Raw genomic sequence first — 22,216 nt, 5'->3', positions numbered from 1 at the left:
ATTTACTTTGAAAATTTGCAGGGAGTTGGCAGGCAGCAGTTGTCATGGAAATTTTTAATAAAATGATAGTTTCATAGGCTTAACACTTACAGATTTTCTGCACATTCGTAATGGTTTGTGAAAAGTGTACCCCATGCTTTAAAAGTTTAACTTTAGTAACCATAATTCACAATTTATTTCAAGCAAAATCAGTAACAGTAGAATATTTGATGATATTTTATTGTGTGGGCAAAGACATTTCCATTTCTTTCAAATGTTCCTCTTAGTTTTGCTGTTTTTTTTTAGATACGGACTATATGATATGTAAGCAGGAGTAGACAGAAAAGTATATTTTAAATGTACCAGCGTAGCATTTGTGGGCATTTAGATGAGTATCTGCTTATCTGATTTCACATGATGCATTAAGATGTGGATAAACAGAAAAAAAGGCATCACCTCACAGAAATTATATGTTCTGATCCCTGTATAATAAAGTGAATGAAAGCCTACTAACTGGAAATTTCTAAATTTAAAAAATGCTTAATATTTTCCAAAGACATATCTAATTTACTAAAGACTGTCAAGGAAATGTTTTTTGCTACATATAATTTTTGAAACTACCTCTCAATTCTTCACTCAAGGACTAGTTATAACTTACCGTTTAAGTATGACTGGCTATAAATTCTCACTGTTTATTGCTAGATCTGAAGGGGGAAGAAAAGTTACAAGTTACTAGCATGACAGAAATGGACTGTGTCAACTGTATGTTATTTTTAAGGATTGGTCTTGAGCTTGCTTTTCTCCAGTGTACGCAGAGGTTTAAAAAACGAAGAGAGTCTGTATTGACGATGTTGGCTCACAGAGCAGCCCATTCACTCTGTGCAAAGCTCTGTTGAATAGAAGTTCCCAAGGCAATACTCGCATGTTTACAAAGATAATAAGTGAGAACCTTTAATCACATTGCTAGAAGCATGGGTATTGGAGAAATTGAAGAATTGCCTGCAAGGAGTCATAAAACCAGTATTTGTAAAATAATTTATTATCTCATTTAAATAACTTTTCTATGCCAAAAATAAACACTTGGATTTATTTACCTCTTTCACAAAGTTAAAACATTACAAGATTTTGCCCAGCTTGAAAAAATGACTGGCATATTTGGAGAAAAGTCCATCTGAAGGGTTTTCTTTAAGTAAGGATTTTAGAGCGGATAGAAGATTGCAGGAATATAATTCCTGGCTGATCATATTGGAAGTGAGGAAGGGCAGACAAGTCACAAGAGAAGATGTATCTGCTAGAATTTAGGAATGAAATGATGTGGGATTGAGTGTAGTTTTTGGGTGATTTTGAATTGGTATTCACTGATTAGAAGTGGGAATGTCTGCAATTAGCACTAGGAATAGGATATGGAATTTTAAATGACTTACAGCTAGTATGATTTGAGTTAGTGGAGAGGAGTTTTGAGAAATTCAGTTTATAAATCAATTTGGAGTGAAGATAAATTGCGTGACTCCTAAATTATCATACTGGGACTTCATTCTTCTTCTTTCATGGGATTGACAAGGCCTGCAACAAGCTGATTCTTGGTTGCTTTGAACAGTGACCTACTGTACCACTTCATTTTGTGAAAGAGCAGTCAACATTGCTGTGGTATGGAATCATGTGGAAGCAAGACCAGTTAAAGGTGGCTGATTTCCTTCCCAAAAGAATGTTAATATATCGATATGGCAATCAGTGACAGTTTTATACTCCTCATTACTTTAAATTCCAGATATTATTCATTGAATTGAATTTAAATTCCATTATCTGCCATGGTGTGGTTTGAACCCATGTGTTTCGAGCACTAGCTTAGGCTTCTGGATTTCACTAGACCATTCACACTACAGTAATGTCTCCTTCATTGTATATTTGAAAAGAAGAATTATATTACGCTGCTTGTTTCAACTCATTAGACATCATGTATTAACATTGACTTTAGTCAACAGCGCCAGAACTCCCAGATCATTGGGGTTTAAGGTCACTATGATTTGAGATCTATTCTACAGTGAATTTTCTGATAGCTCTACCATCCACCCAATAGGTGATGCAACAAAGAATTCAAGATAGCCATGGGGAAATGTCAGTGTGTATGTTCCTAGATAGTTGATATGTTGATTCCTTTGAAGTCGTCTTACCCTAGATTATTTTGATTCCTGTATTTACTTTATGCTAATGTGTAGATTCCTCAGTGTTTATCCTTTTCTTGAGAGCTTGCTAAGAAAAATGTACAGCTGATCCAAGTAATAGCCAGAAGGTACTTATGTTCTTTAAGAGAATAAGAACTAAGATCAGGAGTAGGCCGTCTGGCCCTTCGAGCCTGCTCTGCCATTCAATAAGATCATGGCTGATCTTTTTGTGGACTCGGATCCACTTACCCGCTTTCATCGTATCCCTTAATTAATTTACTGTTCAAAAAATATCTGCATTAGCTTTAAAAGCATTTACTGAAGTAGCGTCAACTCCTTCACTGGACAAGGAATTCCAAAGATCTAACAACCCCCAGGGTGAAGAAGACCCTTCTCAATTTAGTCCTAAATCTGCTCTCTCTAATCTTGAGGCTATGCCCTCTTGTCCTAGCTTCATCTCCCAGTGGAAGCATCCTCTCTACATCTATCTTATCTATTTCCTTCATAATTTTATATGTTTCTGTAAGATTCCCCCCCCCCCCCCCCACACCCCATTCTTCTGAATCCCAACAAATATGATCCCAATCTATTCAGTCTCTCCTCATAAGCCAACCCCCTCAACTCCGGAATCTACCTAGTAAACCTCCTCTGCACCCCCTCTAGTGCCAGTATATCCTTTGTCAAGTAAGGAAATCGAAACTGCACACAGGTGTAGTCTCACCAGCACCTTGTACAGCTGCAACATAACCTCTCTGCTTTTAAACTCCATCCCTTTAGCAATGAAAGACAAAATTCCATTTGCCTTCCTAATTACCTGTTGTACGTGCAGACCGACATTCTGTGATTTTTGCAGGAGGACACCCAGGTCCCTCTGCATTGCAACATGCTACAAAGTTTTAGCATTCAAGTAATAATCCTTTTTACTGTTACTCCAACCAAAGTGGATAACTTCACATTTATTTTCATTGTATTCTATCTGCCAGACTTTTGCCCACTCACTCAATGTATCTATGTTCCTCTCACCCTACACGTGGTCCCCAACTCCAAATCATCTATATAAATTGTAAATAACTGCGGTCCCAATGTTGATCCCTGAGGCACACCATTAGTCACTCATTGCCAGCCAGAATACCACTCATTTATCCCCACTGTTTGCTTCCTGTTAGTCAACCAATCATTTATTCATGCTAATATTTTACCTGTAATGCTGTGCATCCTTACATGCAGCAGCGTCTTGAGTGGCATCTTGTTGAAGGCCTTTTGGAAATCGAGGTACACCCCGTCCATTGGGTCCCCGTTGTCCACCTTACTTGTAACGTCTTCGTAATTTCTTCCTTGTTAATAGACTCAAGCATCTTCCCTGCTACTGAGGACATCTCAGACCGGCTTGAAAGGATATTGGAGGGAGTGATCCAGTTGTTGTGTCCACATTCGGACTAACAACATAGGCAAGGCTAGAATGGAGGACCTATTTGGAGGTTATTAAGCACTAGGAATGAAATTAACAACCAGGTCCTTGAGGGTCATAATCTTTGGATTACTGCCTGAGCCACATGCAAATTAAATTACTTAATCTACCAGGTTGACTGCTTCCTGAAAAAAAGCATCCAGGTAACGCTTCCCCTTCTGGATGCGCCGCAGTGTTTGAAGCTCATCAGATCTGAGCCGGAGTTCCTCCAGCAACCAACACTTGCTGCAGATCTAGTCACTGCTATTCACAATGGGATCAACCAGCTCCCATATCATTCAGCCACCTCTACCTAGTTAATTACTGCATTACATTACATAAATTGAGTTAAATAATTTCTAATACTTCTCAGTTATCATCATTTTCAAATAACCAATTAATAGGTTAATTTAAAAAAGTAATTTTTTAATCAATCACATGATACAGAAGAAATAGAAAACCCTTACCTTATCAACACACCACAATCTTTTTTTTGGTTAGAGGAGGAGGGCAGGTGGGAGACGCTATACGTGTCGTGTCTTGGGATCAGCCGCTGTCATAATAGCTTGCATCATTTCTAAAATATCATACTGGACCTTACTTTCAGGTTGGACAATGAAGTCAATTTGCAAACGGACGTTTTTTTTTGTTTACACTCTAATTTACAGCATGCTGCTTTAGAGGGAACATCTATAATCATGGTCCTTCTCCTTTTTGAATTCTTCTGACTAATCTATTATTGTTTTCTTCTGAATTCTTTAATTGGTTAGACTATATTTTAATATTTAACTGTATTTTGTTTATTGATTTGAGCCAGCTATTTAAATACCTCTTCACCTGTTATTACATGATTTGGATTCTTCATTGCTCGTAACTATAGTCAGAATAATTATTGGAATGTGTTGAACTAAGCAAATTAGAGCGTCTCTTATCTGTTCCAAATTAACCTTTTCCTTCCCTCACACTTTGCAGCATCTGTGCCAAAAACTTTGATAATATGTAAAGACTAGTAGTGTATAATGAGCAGTTGTAAAGAAATTGCTTCTAACTAAACCCAGACAAAAATGTATTCTTTTGGCACGTTTTTGTTAAGCGTGTAGTTGCACCAGCTTAGCTGGTGGTTGTCATTCATGCAGTCAAATATGTCTTATTGTAATAAGCCTTTGCATAAATTGTAACGAGATGATACAGAAAATGCAATAAAATTCTGACAATTTTCTTAAGTGTATCTTCATATACCTGTGGAGAAACTATTGTGAAGTACAATTTGTGGTTTCCTGTACATATCAGATTAAAATTTAAATTTCTAAATGTTTTGACAAATATACTTAATGATTTGTGTGTGTGTGTCTTCTGAGCATTGAGAGATCTTGATGCAATGTTAGTATGTCATGATTATTAAATTGGCTTCTACTTTTAGCCAGTAAGTAACATTATTTTCACGTCTGCCCCTTGTATTACATGGACAAAAATTCCAAAAAAATGCTATGTTGCCCGTTTTTCTTTTACTTACCTCAGTCCCTTATCTTTTCCCTCCATCTGTTAAATTAATTTCTTTGAATAGCAACAGATTAAAAGGTCCTTCTTGAACTGGATATTGTTGAGTGTTTTGCATCAAATATTTCGATTTCTAATGTATGACTGCAATTTTACTTCTAAAACTGTTATTTAAATGAGAAGTACTTTGGGGTAGCATGTGGACTTGATAAGTATTCACTTCTAGATTTCCTTTATTTGCTGCATGACTGGAATTGTTCTAAATGGTCTGATTTCATTAACAGCATAAACAACAAATTGCAGCAGCCTGAGGCAGCCGCTGGAGTCCTGGAATATGCCATGAAACACTATGGGGAGTTGGTAAGTATTCTGAATACCTTATAACAAAAATATCAAACTATTTTAGTTTGTTTTCCTGGGATAAACTGTTGGGCTTGTGCTCACAGCACTAAAAGTTGCAGTATGTTATTGAAATCAATGTAAAGGTAAGGTTGCCATAATCCCACAGAACCGAAGAGCTGCTCTGCCATTAGAGAGAGATGACTGGTGATGAGGTTAACCTGCGGATTGCCGTGCCTTGCATTAGGGGAGAAATCAAGAAGGTGGATTTTTCATGGTGACCTCAACCAGTGTGGAAATCAGGGACACAGTAAATAGACAACTGCAGGTGTGAACCTGCCCTGCATATCCTGTCCATGTACCAACACTTTGAAGAGTGCACCTTGAACAAGAGGTTGCAGCCCTATGCAGGAGTTTCATGGATGACTCAATTAATTATGCACTTTTTTAACCTGATGTTTCGTTGACTAATACGTTTTTCCATGCATAGAACACCACTATAAATAAAATGCACAAAGTTGAGATGGTACAGTAACAATTTGCCAAACTCGTGGTTGGGATATTTTGAAATACTTGAGTAGAATTACTAGCATTTAACTGTCAGCTGAAATTTCCCACTACTTCTGCCCTATCTCCTCATCTGTTGGAACTGTTGTACATGTATTCTGTTTCCTTCTAATGATATAAAGCAACTGATTTTTAACATTGCTAAAAAGAGACTCGAAGTTGAAGCGTTTTATCTTGCACTCAGAAGAATTAGGATGCAAGAAACAGACTTAAGAAAGAGACACCATCTTATACAAGTTTAAAAGACAGTGCTGATTGATTGGATTATAATTGACAGAGAGATCTAGCATGAACAATCAATCTCAATTACTAGGTAAGGCAGGTAGACTCTGTGTGGTAAGGGTCGAGAGTGTGGAGTTGGAAAAGTACAGCAGGTCAGGCAGCATCTGAGGAGCAGGAGAATTGATGTTTCGGGCAAAAGCCCTTCATCAGAAACATCGATTCTCCTGCTCCTCGGAAGCTGCCTGACCTGCTGTGCTTTTCCAGCACCACACTCTCAACCTGATCTCAAGCATCTGCAGTCCTCACTTTCTCCTCTGTTTGGTAAGGGTGTTGCCAAGGAGATGCAGTAGAGTTTGGCTGTCTCTGTGACCCCATCTGTTTTGACAAAAAGAAACAATATATTTGTAAAATCTTTGCCTGCATTTTGACCAAAATAACTTTAGGATTAAATAATGGAATGAATCCTAATAGCTGTGTTTTTACTAGCCATACTTATTTTGTTCCAGCTGCTGCAGATTATGAAAGATTTGTTCTAACTTTAAAACAAGATTTGAAAAGTTATTGTCAACTACTCACTCTCGGAGGAAATGATATCTTCCTTGTGGACCTTGTAACAGATTGAGAGTGGTTATAGAATAATTTCTGAAGCAAACAGGAATAACAGACATGCTGCTATTGCTATTGTAATATTTAATGGTCTGTCTCATTGATTTCAGTGAAATAATGGCACAAATATTAGAAAAAGTCAAGGGTTAATATTATGGATATTTAAGAAATATTTGATTTTCAGTAAAATCACGTGAAATGTAGGTTTAATCACCTCAGTCCAATTTATAAAAGTTCTGCAGCACTGCCAATATGCAGATTTCTGGTTGTGATCTGGCCAGATTCGTCCATGTAAATTCTGCTGTTGATTTTATTTTAAAATGTCATAATATCCATTGCTGCTAAACAGAAGGAAATTATATTTTCAAGTAAATTATGTGCTTCCCAAACTCGCAAAAATATCATAATGTTTTGAATGTCAGTCTCTAAATCTGTCCAAGGTGTTTGTAAATGTACTAGGCTGCTGCATCTAAAGTAAAAGCAAAAAATATTCAAAATGCCACCCTTTAAAAACATGAGAAGCTGTAGTTGTTTTTAATTTTTCAGCTTCTGCTAAATATACTTTGTTTCCAGCAGTTTTTCAAAAAAGAAGTCCAATTCTAACATTTTCCGTGTTTTAAAATTTGATCAGTGTATTTCTCAGTGACAAAAAACTGATTTCACTTTATCCCTTACCCCTGTCTGCAAATGAAGAAGCTGGTTGGGTTCTAGAATGATTCAAATAATCAACTTAACTCTTTGTTGCATTCAATCTAATATATTTTTGCCAAGTGATAGGTTACGATATGAACAGTAGTTAATAAATATGTCTGTAGCCTTCCTGCCAGAGTTAAGAATGGAAGAAACAGGAGCAAGATTCATCCGTACAGTTATGCCATTCCTTATTTCAATGTCTTTACATATATCTGTTTTATAATGGCTAAAATATTGTGTACCAGGGTATTCTGAAAAGAGAAAGTCGCCAATTAAAGGAGGATTTCCTCAGAGATTGTCTTAGAACGTAAAACACTCCAGGCCCTTCAAACCTCGATGTTGTGCCGACCTGTGAAACCAATCTGAAGGCCATCTAACTTACACTATTTCATTATTATCCATATGTTAATACAATGACCATTTAAATGCCCTTAAGGTTGGCGAGTCTACCACTGTTGCAGGCTGGGCGTTTTGCGCCCTGACTACTCTGAATAAAGAACCTGTGACATCTCTCCTATTTCTATTACCCCTCGATTTAAAACCATCACCATCTGTGGAAACGTCTGTCACTGTCACTGTTCACCTTATCTAGTCCTCTGATTTATCTTGTATGTCTCTACTAAGTCACCTCTCAACCTTCTCAAAAACAAAACCTTCAATGAAAACAGCCTGCAATTCCACAACCTTTCCTCATAAGACCTTCCCTCCATACCAGGCAACATCCTGGTAAATATCCTCTCTACCATTTCCAATGCTTCCACATTCTTGCTGTAATGTGGTGATCAGAACTGTACACAATACTCTAAGTGCAGCCGCAACAGAGTTTTGTACAGCTGCAATATGATCTCATGTCTCCGAAACCCAATCCCTCTACCAATGAAAGCTAACACACCATACGCCTGAACAACCCTATCAACCTGGGTGGTAACTTTCAGGGATCTATGCACATGGACACCGAGATAGCTCTGCTTATCCACACTACCAAGAACCTTACCATTAGCCCAGTACTCTATTCCTGCTACTCCTTTCGAGTAAACATTAAACTCCATTTTCCACCTCTTAGCCCAGCACTGCAGCTTATTTATGTCCCTCTGTAACATGCAACATCCTTCCGCACTGTCCACAATGCCACCAACCTTAGTGTTACCCGCAAATTCACTAAGCCATCCTTCTATACTCTCATTCAGGTCATTTTATAACAATGACAAACAGCAGTGGTCCCAAAACTGATCCTTGCAATACACCACTAGTAACTGAACTCCAGGATGGACATTTTCCATCAACCACCGTCCTCTGTCTTCTTACAACTAGCCAATATCTGATCCAAACCGCTAAATCACCCTAAATCCCATGCCTCCATATTTTGTGCAATAGCCCACCATGGGGAACCTTATCAAACTCTTTACTAAAATCCTTATACACCACATCAACAGCTTTACCCTCATCCATCTGTTCATTCACCTTCTCAAATAACTCAAAGGTTTGTGAGGCATGACCTACTCTTCACGATACCATGTTGACTATCCCTAATCAGATTATTCCTTTCTAGTTGATTATAAATCCTATTTCTTATAATCCTTTCCAACACTTTACCCACAGTAAACCGGAGTAAGGCTCACTGGTCTATAATTACCAAGGTTTTCAATACTCCCCTTCTTGAACAAGGGTTGAAAATGTGTTGCTGGAAAAACACAGCAGGTCAGGTAGCATCCAAAGAGCAGGAGAATCGACGTTTCGGGCATGAGCCCTTCTCCTTGAACAAGGGGACAACATTTGCTATCCTCCAGTCTTCTGGCACTATTCCTGTAGACAATGATGACATAAAGATCAAAGCCAAAAGCTCTGCAATCTCCTCCCTGGCTTCCCAGAGAATCCTAGGATATAGCCCATCCGACCCAGAGGACTTATCTATTTTCACACTTTCCAGAATTGCTAACACCTCCTCCTCGTGAACCTCAATCCATCTAGTCAAATAGCCTGTGTCTCAGTATTTTCATTGGCTTTTTCCAGTGTGAATACTGATGAAAAATATTCATTTAGCGCTTCCCCTATCTCCTTGGATTCCATGCACAACTTCCCATTGCTGTCCTTGACAAGTCCTAATCTTACTCTCATCATTCTTTTGTCCTGACATACCTGTAGAAAGCTTTTGGGTTTTCCTTGATCCTTTCGTGTTCCCTCCTGGCTCTTCTTAGCTTTCTCATTAGTCCTTCCTGGCTAACTTGTAACTCTCAAATGCCCTAACTAAAAGTTTATGTCTCATCTTTCCATAATCCTCCTTCTTTCTCTTGACAAGAGATTCAACTTCTTTAGTAAACTATGGTTCCCTCGCTCTACCACTTCCTCCCTGCCTGATACATACTTTTCAAGGACACGCAGTAGCTGTTCCTTAAATAAACTCCACATTTCAATTGTGCCCATCCCGTGAAGTTTTATTCACCAGCCTATGCATCCTGAATCTTGTCTAATTGCATCATAATTGCCTTTCCTCTAGCAATGACTCTTGCCCTGCAGTATATATGTATCCCTTTCCATCGCTAAAGTAAACGTAACTGAACTGTGGTCACTATCACCAGAGTGCTCACCTACCTCCAAATCTCACACCTGGCCTGGTTCATTATCCAGTACCAAACCCAATCTGGCCTCACCTCTTGTCGGCCTATCCACATGCTGCGTCAGGAAACCCTTCTGCACGCGTTGGATAAAAACTAACCCATCTAAGTACTCAAACTATATTGTTTCCGATCAATGTTTGGAAAGTTAAAGTCCCCATAACAATTACCCTGTTACTTTCGCTCTTATGCAGAATCATCTTTGCAATCCTTTCTCTACATTTCTGGAATTTCTTGGAGGCCTATAGAAAACTCCCAACAGGGTGATCTCTCCTGTTTCTAACCTCAGCCCATACTATCTCAGTAGACATGCCCTCAACAAACATCCTTTCTGATACAGTAATACTATCCTTGACTAACAGTGTTCAGAAATGTCTCCAATGCAACTATGCCCCTCCTCAAGTAAGGTGTCCAAACTGTATGTAGTAGGCATGATTTCAGTAATGCCTTGTACAGTTGTGGCGACACCTCTTTTATAAACAGCTGTTATATTTTATTCTTTTAGAATTCTAAAATTTCATTTTCATTCCTTATTACATGCTGAATCTGCAAATTAGTTTTCTGCAATCCATGCATGATGACAACCAGATTTCTGCACAGTGAAGCAGTTTGAAGGTTCCCACCATTAATAAGTTGCCTTTCAATTTTTCTGTCCAAATATATAACCTCTCATTTGTCCAGGTTCAACTCCATCTGCCATATTTTGGCCCATTTACCAAAACTATCCATATGAATTTGTAAATTTATTTTATTGCATGTTACTTTTCCACATACTTGAGTGTCATCTGCAAATTGCCTATTCATTTGCAATTGGCTAGAGTACTTTCTATCTCTGCATCCAAGTCATTTGTATAGATTAGAAATAGTTCTGGCCTAAGGACCCAACATTGGGTCACCCCACGAGTTACACCTTATCAATCAGAAAAGGACCCATTTATCCAGACTCTTTGCTTTCTGTTGATTAGTCATTCCTCTATCCAAACTAATAAATTTATCCTTAACTCTTTATGTATTAGCCTTTTGTGTGGCACTGTATCAAATGCCTTCTGGAAGTCTAGATGTACCACAGCTACAGGAGCCCCTTTCTTCACTTTGCTTGTTACATCTTCAAAGATCTCCAGCAAATTAGTCAAACGTGATTTACAATTCGTAAAATTATACTGACTGATGGATTTTGTGTTGACTTTCCAAATGTGTATTATTACTTCCTTATTAATGCATTCTCAGCAATGACCGATATTAAGCTAACTGATAGTTTTCTAATTTCTGCCTCCCTTCCTTCTTGAATACGGGTGTTAAGTTAGCATTTTTCCAATCCACTGGGAACTTCCCTGCATCCAGGGAATTTTCAAATATTATTACCAGAGGATCCATTATCTCTGCTGCCACTTCCTTTAAGATTCTAGGTTACAAGCCCTGAGAATTTGTTTGCCCTCAAACCATAGTTCACTGTGTATTTTTTTTCTTTTTTTTCCTAAGTTCCTCTCTTTCCATAATCTCTGCGTTACCTGGGATGGCACTAGAGTCCTCCACTGTGAAAACGGAGGCAAAATATTGATTCATGGCTGCCATTTCTGAGTTCCGCACTATTAATTCCCCAGTCATCTTCCGATGGACCAACCTTCACTTTAGCTCCATCTTTCATTTTATATACTTATTGACGCTAGAGCTACCTTGTTTATATTTTGTGATAGTTTTCTTTCATAATTTACTTTGCTCTTTTTATGACCTTTTTTCAGTAACCCTTTGTTGATCTTTAAAAGCTTGCTAATCTTCCACCCTACCACTGGTCTATGCAATATGGTGTGCCTTAGTTTTTGTCTTTGTTGACTTTTAACTTCCTTGCTTAGAAATGGATGATTTTCCTGCCTGAAATATATTTTAGTTGAGAAAATTTAATATCTCTCTAACTGTTTGCCCCTGCCGCTGCTCATCAACTGTCCTACTTTTTAGTCTTGTTGTCCAGTCCACCTAGGCCAAATCTGTCCTCATGCCTATGTAATTATTTATGTTTAACTCTAGTGTGGGAAACCAGTTTCTCACTCTCAAACTGAGTTTAAAATTATTGCATACTTCAATTACTCTTTCCTAGAAGGTCCTTTACAATGAAACCATTAATTAATCCCACCTAGTTACACAAATCCAGAATAGTCTTCTGCCTGGTTGGTTTAGAGACAATCTAAAATATTCACGAAGCTCTCCCTTGAGGCTAACCTTGCAAAATTAATTTATCCAGTCAATATACATATTAAAATCACCTATTACCGTACTATCGTTACCAACTGCAGTATTTCCTGGTTTATACTATGTCCCACTGTGGAACTACAGTTTGTGGACTTATAAATTACTTCCACCACAGGCTTCTTTTCCTAGCTATTTTTTATTTCTACCAGACTGATTCTTCAGTTCATCTCCAGTGCCCATGTCATTTCTCACTTTGGAACTGAATTCTCCGTGATGAACAAAATTACACCACCTCCTTTTCCTTCCTCTCTATCCTTCTGAGATGTCTGGTACCCTTGGATATTCAATTCCCCAAACATGATCTCTTTATGGCCACGTTTCAGTAATTACCATCAAATCATAACCATTTATCTCTATCTGTACAGTTAACTCATTAATTTTATTCCGAATGATTCATACATTGAGAAACACATCTGGGCCTTCCTTTGATTTTGTGGCATTAATCATATTCAGCATTAACCTGCAGTCCTACCTTCTTTAATTTTGAATTTGTAATTTTCCTTGTAACTGAATACTCCCCTCCTCTTCCCCTACATTCCCTGCACCACCCCCGCCCCCCCCCAAAAGATGAAATTAAAGCCCAGTCTTCGGCCCCAGTTATGGAATTCTCTGGTCCCAGCATGATTCAAGTCGAGTCCACCCATTAGAATAGCTCCCTCCTTACCTAGTACTGATGCCACTGTCCTATGAATTCAAAACCATTTCTCCCACACCAATGTTTGAACCATGCATATATATCTTTAATTTTGCTGACTCTGTGCCAATTAATCAGACAGTAATCCAGACTATAATACTTTTGCTGTTCCACTTTATAATTTAGTCCCTGGCTGCATATATTCCCTCAGCAGAACCTCTTTCCTCATTCTACCAATCGAGTTGGTGCCGATGTTGACCTCAACAACTGGATCCTCCCCCGCCACCCCCTCTCCCAACTTCAAATTTCTTTGCAGCCCAGATGAGATATCCTGAACCCTAGCACCAGGTAGGAGAAAGTGAGGAGTACAGATGCTGGAGATGAGAGTCAAGAGTGTGGTGCTGGAAAAACAAGTCAGGCAGCATCCAAGGAGCAGGAGAATGCAACCTATCACCTTCTCCCCTGTCTTCATCTACCTATCACATTCTCAGCTACCTCCCCCCAACCCCACCCTCCCACAGGCAAGCCTCCGTCCTGATGCACGGCTTATGCCTAAAACGTCTATTCTCTGCTCCTCGGATGCTGCCTGGCCTGTTGTGCTTCCCCTAACACCAGGTAGGTGGCACCACCTACAGGACTTTTGCTCCTGGCTACAGAGAACAGTGTCTGTGCCCTACATTAATGATCCTTAATTATGACTACATTTGTCTTCTCATTTGAATGGCTCCCTCTGTCATGGTGCTATGCTCAGTTTGCTCATCTTACTTACAGCCCCACTCTGATCCACACAGGGAGCAAGAATCTCAACTCTGTTAGACAAGGACAAGAGCTGAGATTCCTGCAGTGCCAGCTCCTGGATCCCTCTACCTACCTCACTCATAGCCATGCAGAATACCTGACCAATGGCAAAATTCAGGATAGTTAATTTGAGGGGTGTGACAGTCTCCTGAAACAGCTTCCAAATGTGTCACAGTGTCGAAAGAGCAGATTCCAGCTCTTTAACTCTGATCTGAATTGGAGTTCCTCCTGCAACCAACGCTTGCGACTGATATGGACAATACCAGCCTTAATGAGGTCGACAAGTACCCACATCATGCAGGTACAACATATTGTCTGCCCCTGCACCTCGATTTAACTAATTTTTTAGTTTGCTTTTTAAATATCCTACTGGTCTTTAGTTTTTCAATTTTATAATATTTTTTCTATTTACCTTTTTAATCAGGAAGCAACTTTGGTAATCTGAATACCTATTCTATGTACATATGATTTTCCTGTGATGTCATTACTGTGGGACAATTCCTATATCACATAATAAACCATCTTTCCAACCCAACCAGCTGCATCCTGTTGCCTTGCATCATATTTTGAATTCTGACATTTTCTTGGGAGCACCGCTTAGCATTCATAGAAGGTTTGCTTTGCTCCCACTTCCACAAAACTGTAGCTCCCTCAGGCTTTTATCAGGAAACTGCAATGCTGCCATTCACTTCCACTCTTTTCCCACTGCTGATCCAACTGAGCTCTCCGACCTCGGATAGTAGGTACATGCTTGTGCAAAGAAATCTCCATTTTCAAATATCATCTGTACGGTAGGAAGATTAAATAATTTCATATTTGTTTGTTGACTTGGGAAACTTTAGTAAAGGATTCAACACACTCGTAGCATTTACTACTTTTTACATAAGAACTAGGATCAAAAATAGACAATTCAATCCCTCAGGCCTCCTGTGCCAATCAAGATGATCATGACTGATCTAATTTCAACCTCAACACCACATTCCTCCCCACTCCCCATAACCCTTCTACCCAATAATAATTAAATTTCTGTCTATCACCTTAAATTTACTCAATGTTCCAGCATCTACTACACTCTGGGGTATTGAATTCCAAAGATTCATGACCTTGGAGAGAAGTAATTACTCTTCATCTTGGTTTTGAATATGTTACATCTTATCCTAAAACTATGACTAATGTTCTAGATTGCCCCAGATGAGGAAGCACCCTGCTTTATAGCTACTTTGTCAATTCCTTTTCGTATCTTTATATATTAATTAGAGCTCCTCTCATTCTTCTAAACTCCAGAGAGTATAGGCCTAAACTGTTCAATCATTCTTCATAAGACAAACCCTTCATCTCTGCAATCAATCTAGTGTATCTCCTCTGAACTGCCTCCAATACAACTACATACCTCCAAGTATGTTGACCAAAACTCCACGCTGTACACTAGGCATGATTTCACTCGTGCGTTGTACAGTTGTGGCAACACTTCCCTACTTTTATACTCTATCCCTTCAGCAATAAAAGCCAAAATTCCATTTGCCTTTCTTGCTGTACCTGTGTACTGTATTCTGTGATTCATGCATGAGGGCACCCAGTCCCTCTGCACTAAAACACTCTGACAGCTCTCACCACTTAGGTCAAAAGTTGCTCTTTTCATTCCTCTGACCACAACAGATAACCTCACACTTATCCTTGTCAAACTTTATCTGCCAAATTTTCACCTATTTATTTAACCTATCCATATCCATTTGTAAGTTTCTTGTTTCTTCATTGCAGCTTACTTTGCAGATGACACTAAAATAAGTGGCAATTTGTCTATAGTACTTTCTGTCCTCTCATCCAACTCCTTAATATAGATGGTAAATAGTTGTGACCCAAGGACTGACCATATGTCACCCTATGGGTTACAGCTTCCCAACCAGAAAAAGATCCATTTTGTCCTGACTCTCTGCTTTCTGTTGGTTAGCCAGTCTTCCATCCAAATACTAAATTACCCAAACCCCATATGATGTTATCTTATGTGTTAACTTTTAGCATGGCACCTTATCAAATGCCTTCTGGAAGATATACTGAATTTACGGGATTCACATTTCATAATCTCCATGTTTGTTTTTTAATTCCTCTTGTCTTGATGTTTGCTGTGTTTACAGAAAGTAGTGGGTAATCCAGACTTAGTATAAGTCAGTGAGGCAGGCGTGATTGTACTTCGAACATATGAGGAGACAAGTAATGATCATGGAAAATAAATTGGTTGGCTGGTTAGCCCAGAAAGCATTGCACCAATGATGCCTGGAGGTAACTAGGGCATAGATAAGTATTTAGTAACAGATTGCTTGCCTCCACTACATCTTAACCAATATTACAAATATGGAAATAAGCCATTTTTATGGAAATTATTTGAATTTGAAATCTCCACTCATGATCAAAGTGAGGTTAAGATTGCAAACCGTGTGGTTCAAGCTGACCAGTGAGTATACTCACTACTACTCAGTCTCACATGACAATCTCTTCATACCCAATATCAACCTTATGAACCTTCTCTGGACTGCCTCCAATGCCAGTATGCCTTTTCTTAGATAAGGAGAGTTCAAACTGTTCAGTTTTCCAGATGTCATCTAACTAGTGCCTTGCAGAGTTTCAGCAAACCCTCACTCATTTTATACTGCATTCCCTTTGAAATAAAGACCAATATTCCATTTACTTTCCTTATTATCTGCTGAACTTCTATGCTAGCTGTTTGTGATTATGTATGAGAACTCCCAAACCCTTCTATGCTGTAGCTTTCCACAGATTTTCTCCATTTAAGTAATATTCAGCTTCTCTGTTCTTTCTGTCAAAGTGTGCGCCCTCACATTTTCCCACATTCTATCTACTAAGTTTTGCCCATTTGTATCCCTCTACTACCTCTGTATTATCCTCAGCAACACCCTTCTACCTATTTTTGTGTCACCCGCAGACTTTACAATGGTGCATGCACTTTCTTTATCAAAGTCATTAATATACATAAATATGGCCCCCAGCACTGATTCCTATGGCACTCATTAGTTCCAGGTTGTCATTTTCAGAATTGCCCCTTGTCCCAACTGTTTTCTATCCTGTATGCATGCTAACATGCTACCTTATACACAAGGGCCGTTATCTTTTTAACTAACCTAAATGTAGTACCTGAGCGAAAATCCAAATATATAACATTCTATTACTCCTTTATCTCTCCTGCTGTTACCTTTTCAAAGAATTTTAATAAATTTGTTTGATATGATTGTTCCTTCGTGAAACTCTCTTGACTCTGCTTGATTATTTATTGCATCCTTTATGACAGACAGTCACGTTTTCCCAACAACAGATGTTAATCTAACTGTTTTTGTCTCCCATTTTTAAATAAAGAAGTTACATTGCCAATCCCCTGGGAGTTTTCCAGAATCTATGGAATCTTGGAAGATTCCTACCAGTGTATCCCATTATTTCTGTAGCTACTTCATTTAATTTCCTAGGACGCATCAAATGAGGTTGAGGTGACTAATTGGTTTTTAGCCCCATTAGTTTCCAAAGCACTTTTTTTCTAGTGACAGTTATTATGTTTAGTTCCTGTCCTCTTTCCACTTGATTAATTGGTATTTATATTTTGTCAAGTGTCTTTTACCGTGAAGACTGAAGTAAAATATTTGTTCAATTCCTCTCTCACTTCCTGATGCTCCATTATTGTTTCCTCAGCCTTATTCTCTAAAAGGCCTATGTTAACTTTGGTCTCTGATATTTTATATTTATTTAAAGAATCTATTACTGTCCAAATTGATATTTATTTTAATCAGTCTATATGAGAGAAGCTGTGGCATTCAACACTAAAATGGCCACCATTTTGGCAACCATAACCTCACTTGCTATTGTATTTTACAAATGTTGCACTTAGTTGACCTGCAGTTGGATTTTTTAACTTAATTTAGTGAATGGATAGACAAAGTGTAATGTCACTGGAGGACAACGTCAGTTGATCTTAGAACATACTGTGTTCATTTATTGTTTCTGCAAAGCATAATAAAGTTTCTCAAATGTAAATGAAATTAAATATTGAAAAAGCGTTGAACTTTACATCATAATTCTGTAAGCTATTGTGTTTGTAACCAAGAATAAATTTTCTATTTTTGATGCATGTCTTGCTTGCTCGCTCAAAAGGTTGCCAAACACCCAAATGCTGATCTTCAGAGGAACGTCAGCCATATATTCTTCCACTTAGGCAGTTTAGAAGGCACAAGCAGGATGTCCTCAGAAATTTAGTCTCCAATGCTCAAAGTCCTGCTCAACAAAAACTGTGAACCATTCAGAGGCTGGCAGGTTTCCAACTCTGCAGTGCCTTCAACAAATCATGGGTGCTGCTTGAAGCATAGCAAAGATTGTAATGTCAGAAGTTATATAGTTCCAAGTTATAGTCCAACAAGTTTATTTAGAGCTCTGCTCCTTCTTTACGTGAAGAAAGAAAAGTGCACAGGCACAATTTATGTGCAGAGAGCTCGAGAGGTCATACTGTGAATAGAGTGTCGATAGGCTGAATAATTAGTCTCTGCAGGTGATCAAAAGTGTCAGATGGTGTGAGTAAAATGCCAACAGCTAAAAAGCAAGTGTAGGGATGGCACATAATCCAATTAATTGAAGCAGAGAGATAATTACCATAAAGTTAGAAATAAGGTTGTGCTGGAGACAAACCTAACTGCTAGAATAGCATGATAAGTATAACAGTCACATGCCAAGGGTCTTACCAAAATAACAAGTAATCCAAAACTGTACAAACTAATTAAGATGAATTAATGAATTATCAGGGTGATGGTGTCAAAACAGGACAATAAGGAAGATTTTTACAAACACAGAAATACTGTATCAAAGTACTGCACACATATTGAAGATACACAAAACCAACACACCTGGATGTCCCATTGTATCAGGCAATGGGACCCCATGTGAGAACCTCTCTGGCTATGTCAAGGGCATCTTGAAACCCATTGTACAAGGAACCCACAACTTCTGTTACAACACTACAGACTTACTACAGAACCTCAGCACCCACGGACCAGTTGAAAGAAGAACATGCCTCGTCACAATGGATATTTTAGCACAGTCCAGCAGCCTCGGTACTCAACACAAACAACTGCCAATTTCCAGATGCCATCGAACAAGTCATCCACTTCATCCTCGACCACAATGTCTTCACCTTCAACAGCCTGTTTTTCATCCAGACACACGGAACAGCCATGGAAACCACACTTGCACTCCAATGCACCGACATTCCCATGCACAAGTTTGAGCAAGGCTTCTTTGCTGCACAGGATTTCCAGCTGACGCTATACACCAGGTACATCATCAATATTTTCTTCCTCTGGACTTATAGTGAGGAATCACAAATGATTACACAACAACATCAACAAGTTTCATCCCGCCATCAGACAAACCATGTACTACTCTTCAAAAACCGTCTCATTCTTGGACACATGCATCTCTATTGCAGGACAGACACCTCAGTATTTCACTCTCCCACAAGCCCATGGATGATCTCATGATGCTGCACTTACTTTGCTTCCACCCTAAGCATGTTAAAGAAGCTATCCCCTACAGACAAGCCCTGCATTTACACAGGATCTGCTCAGACGAGGAGGAACACAATGGACACCTAAAGATGCTGAAAAATGCCCTCATAACAGTGGGATGCGATGCTCAACTCACTGATCATCCATTCCAACTGCCACCATGAAAAATTGCATTAACTTCCTCAGAAGACAAAAATAGGATGCAACCGATATCTTTCTTGAGCGGCAATACATGTTCTTCACAGCCTTCAATATGTCATCAATGATGACTAATATTTTGACAGGATCATCCATGCACCCCCACTTCTTGTCTTCAGGCAATCCCCAATCCTTAAACAGACCAACATTTGCAGCAAACTGTCCAGCCTTCGGCCAACATCGACCACAACACTACACAACCATGCTACAGCAACCTCTGCAAGACATACCAGATCATTTAGATGGGTACTACTATCACACGTGAGAACAGCGCTTACCACGTGCATGGCAGATACTCGTGTAACTCCAGCCAATATTGTCTACCTCATCCACTTCAGGCAAGGATGCCCTGAGGCATGGTATATATAATCGGGGAACACTTAAGTGGTCATGGACATTCAGCCTCTGATCTTTGGGTAAACTTCCTCCAAGGCAGCCTTGGAGATACATAATGGAGAATCGACAAGCAGAAACTGAGAGCCAAGTTTCATCCCCATAAAGATAACTTCAACCGTGATCTTGGATTCATGTCAAACTGCACATAACGCCACCATACTGTTCTGTATTTGTGAAAACTTCCTTACTGTCCTGTTTTGACACCGTCACCTTGATATCTTATGATTTCTCCACCTTAATTAGTTTGTACAGTTTTTGATTACTTCTTCTTTTGGTTAGACCCTCAGCATGCAACTCTTACACTATCGTGTTATTCCAGTCATTTGGTTTGTCTCCAACACCTCCTTATTTTTAATTTTGTTTTGTAATTATCTCTCCGCCTCAATTAATCAGATTATGGGTCATCCCTTCACTTGCTATTCAGCTGTTGGCACTTTACTCACACCGTCTGACACTTGATCACCTGCAAAGCCTTGTTATTCAGCCTGTTGACATTCCACTCACACCATTCATACGATGTTTTGATTTCTCTACCTGTTGATCTCTGCATATAAATTCTGTGCCTGTGCGCTTTTCTTCACTTCATCTGATGAAGGAGCAGTACTCCAAAAGCTTGTGATTTCAAATAAATTGGTTGGACTATAACCTGGTGTCATGTGGCTTCTGAAGTTGTTTACCAGCACTTCCACATCAAAGATTGCAAGGATTAAGGTAAATGGTAATATATTGTTGGTGAATAGTTTCTCTTATTTCTGATCACAGGTGAGAGGACAGTAGATTAGGTTTCAGCAAACATCAGTCCAGCCTTGATCTGACACTGGTTAATTGACCACTGAAGGTTCTTATTTGGCAGTCAGGCAGAAACTTCAAAAATGGACCTTCCTGCCTACAACTCAAGGGCAGGATGTGAAGGCAGAGGGATTCAGTAATGTTACCGTCCTGTCCAATTAAGTTGTCTTTCCATCTCCAGGGCCACTATGTCCAGCATAATAAGATTCTGCTCAAAAGTTCTGCTCTGGCAGATTAGTAAATTAAAATGACCTATCACCAAAAGCTACTTCTGCCATGCTGTATAGTTAAATTGTCTTGTGTTCAAATATGTAGGTTAATGCAATAGCTCTTGGATGCGTTCGCATATTCAAAGAGAAACTGCATGACTCCAGCGTAATGTTTCTTTTAATTTTGTGTCAGTTATTAAATAACTAGTGGTCTTGAGTGGCTGAATGGTATTTCCTCATTGCTGTCCTTTCTTATTACATTAATTATGTGTTATACACTGCTAGTTTACCAGTGTTTTATTAATGTGAAACCCACAGGTTAGAGTCTGTTAACAATCTGCTTAGCAGCTGTGCTATTAAGGAAACTGTGGAGGAATTGTTATGTTTATACCTCTGCAGTCATCTGAATATTTGTTATTTCCAGAAACTGCAATTTTAATTGTGTAATCCTAAAAGAAGTGTGGCTGGCTATCATTGCACAGGTTACGTGCCATAAAAAATAAACTAACTAAGTTAATACTGTCAAGAAATAGAAATCACTTTTATTCGGCAAGGTTAGTATTTGTTGAGCCTGTGCAATTCACTCTGAGAATGACTCAGTTCATACAATTGCACAACATTCAGTGAAGATGCTTGAAAAAAAATTGCATGTTTATAGCACTTACTATCTGCTTAGAATGTCCCAAAGCACTTGACAGCTAAAGAATCACATTTGAAGTATAGTCACTTTTAGGTTGGCAAATGGTCACTGTTGTGCCGATTGGAATGCATTGAATGATTAAATATCCTCTTCTGAATTTGAAACAAAATTGGTCAGTCAGTCTTATGTGTGCTATCATCGGATTTGATAACACAAGACCTTATTAGCCCCGGTATTGGGAAAGACTGTGTATACAAATCCATGTTCTCTCAGTTGGAAGAAGTTCAGCTAAACTAAAAAAACAATTAGGATGCTGTGTAAAAATTTTCAAATGTTTTTGTACTAAAACAGAAATCTCTGGTAAAATTCAGGTCTGGCAGCATCTGTGGGGTGAAAGCAGAGTTCATGTTTTGAGTCAGATAACTCCAAAGAGTCACAGTACTCGAAACATTAACTCTGCTTTCTCCCCACGGATGCTGCCAGAATCTGCTGAGTTTTTCTGGCAATTTCTGGTTTTGTTTCAGATCTCCAGAATCCATAGCACTTCGTTTTATTTAATTTTTTTTCATAATTTGACGTTTATGAAATGTGGGTCCTAACACATTATTTTTTCATCTGCATGTGCTGGA

At 38.8% G+C, this 22,216-nt stretch overlaps 1 protein-coding gene across 7 annotated transcripts in view; it reads left to right on the top strand.

Moving 5' to 3' along the window:
* The window catches only part of mtor (mechanistic target of rapamycin kinase), a 474,957-nt gene that overhangs the window by 286,870 nt on the left and 165,871 nt on the right, over positions 1–22,216 (top strand). For all 7 annotated transcript variants that reach the window (XM_060852056.1, XM_060852057.1, XM_060852054.1 and 4 more), the window contains one exon: positions 5,370–5,445. In XM_060852056.1, the coding sequence (XP_060708039.1) occupies positions 5,370–5,445 (76 nt within the window). The remainder of the gene's footprint in view (positions 1–5,369; positions 5,446–22,216) is intronic.

This window comes from Hemiscyllium ocellatum, chromosome 37 (assembly GCF_020745735.1).
Source record: "Hemiscyllium ocellatum isolate sHemOce1 chromosome 37, sHemOce1.pat.X.cur, whole genome shotgun sequence".
In the NCBI taxonomy this organism is placed as follows: domain Eukaryota; kingdom Metazoa; phylum Chordata; class Chondrichthyes; order Orectolobiformes; family Hemiscylliidae; genus Hemiscyllium; species Hemiscyllium ocellatum.
This window is presented reverse-complemented; position numbering and strand designations above follow the sequence as displayed.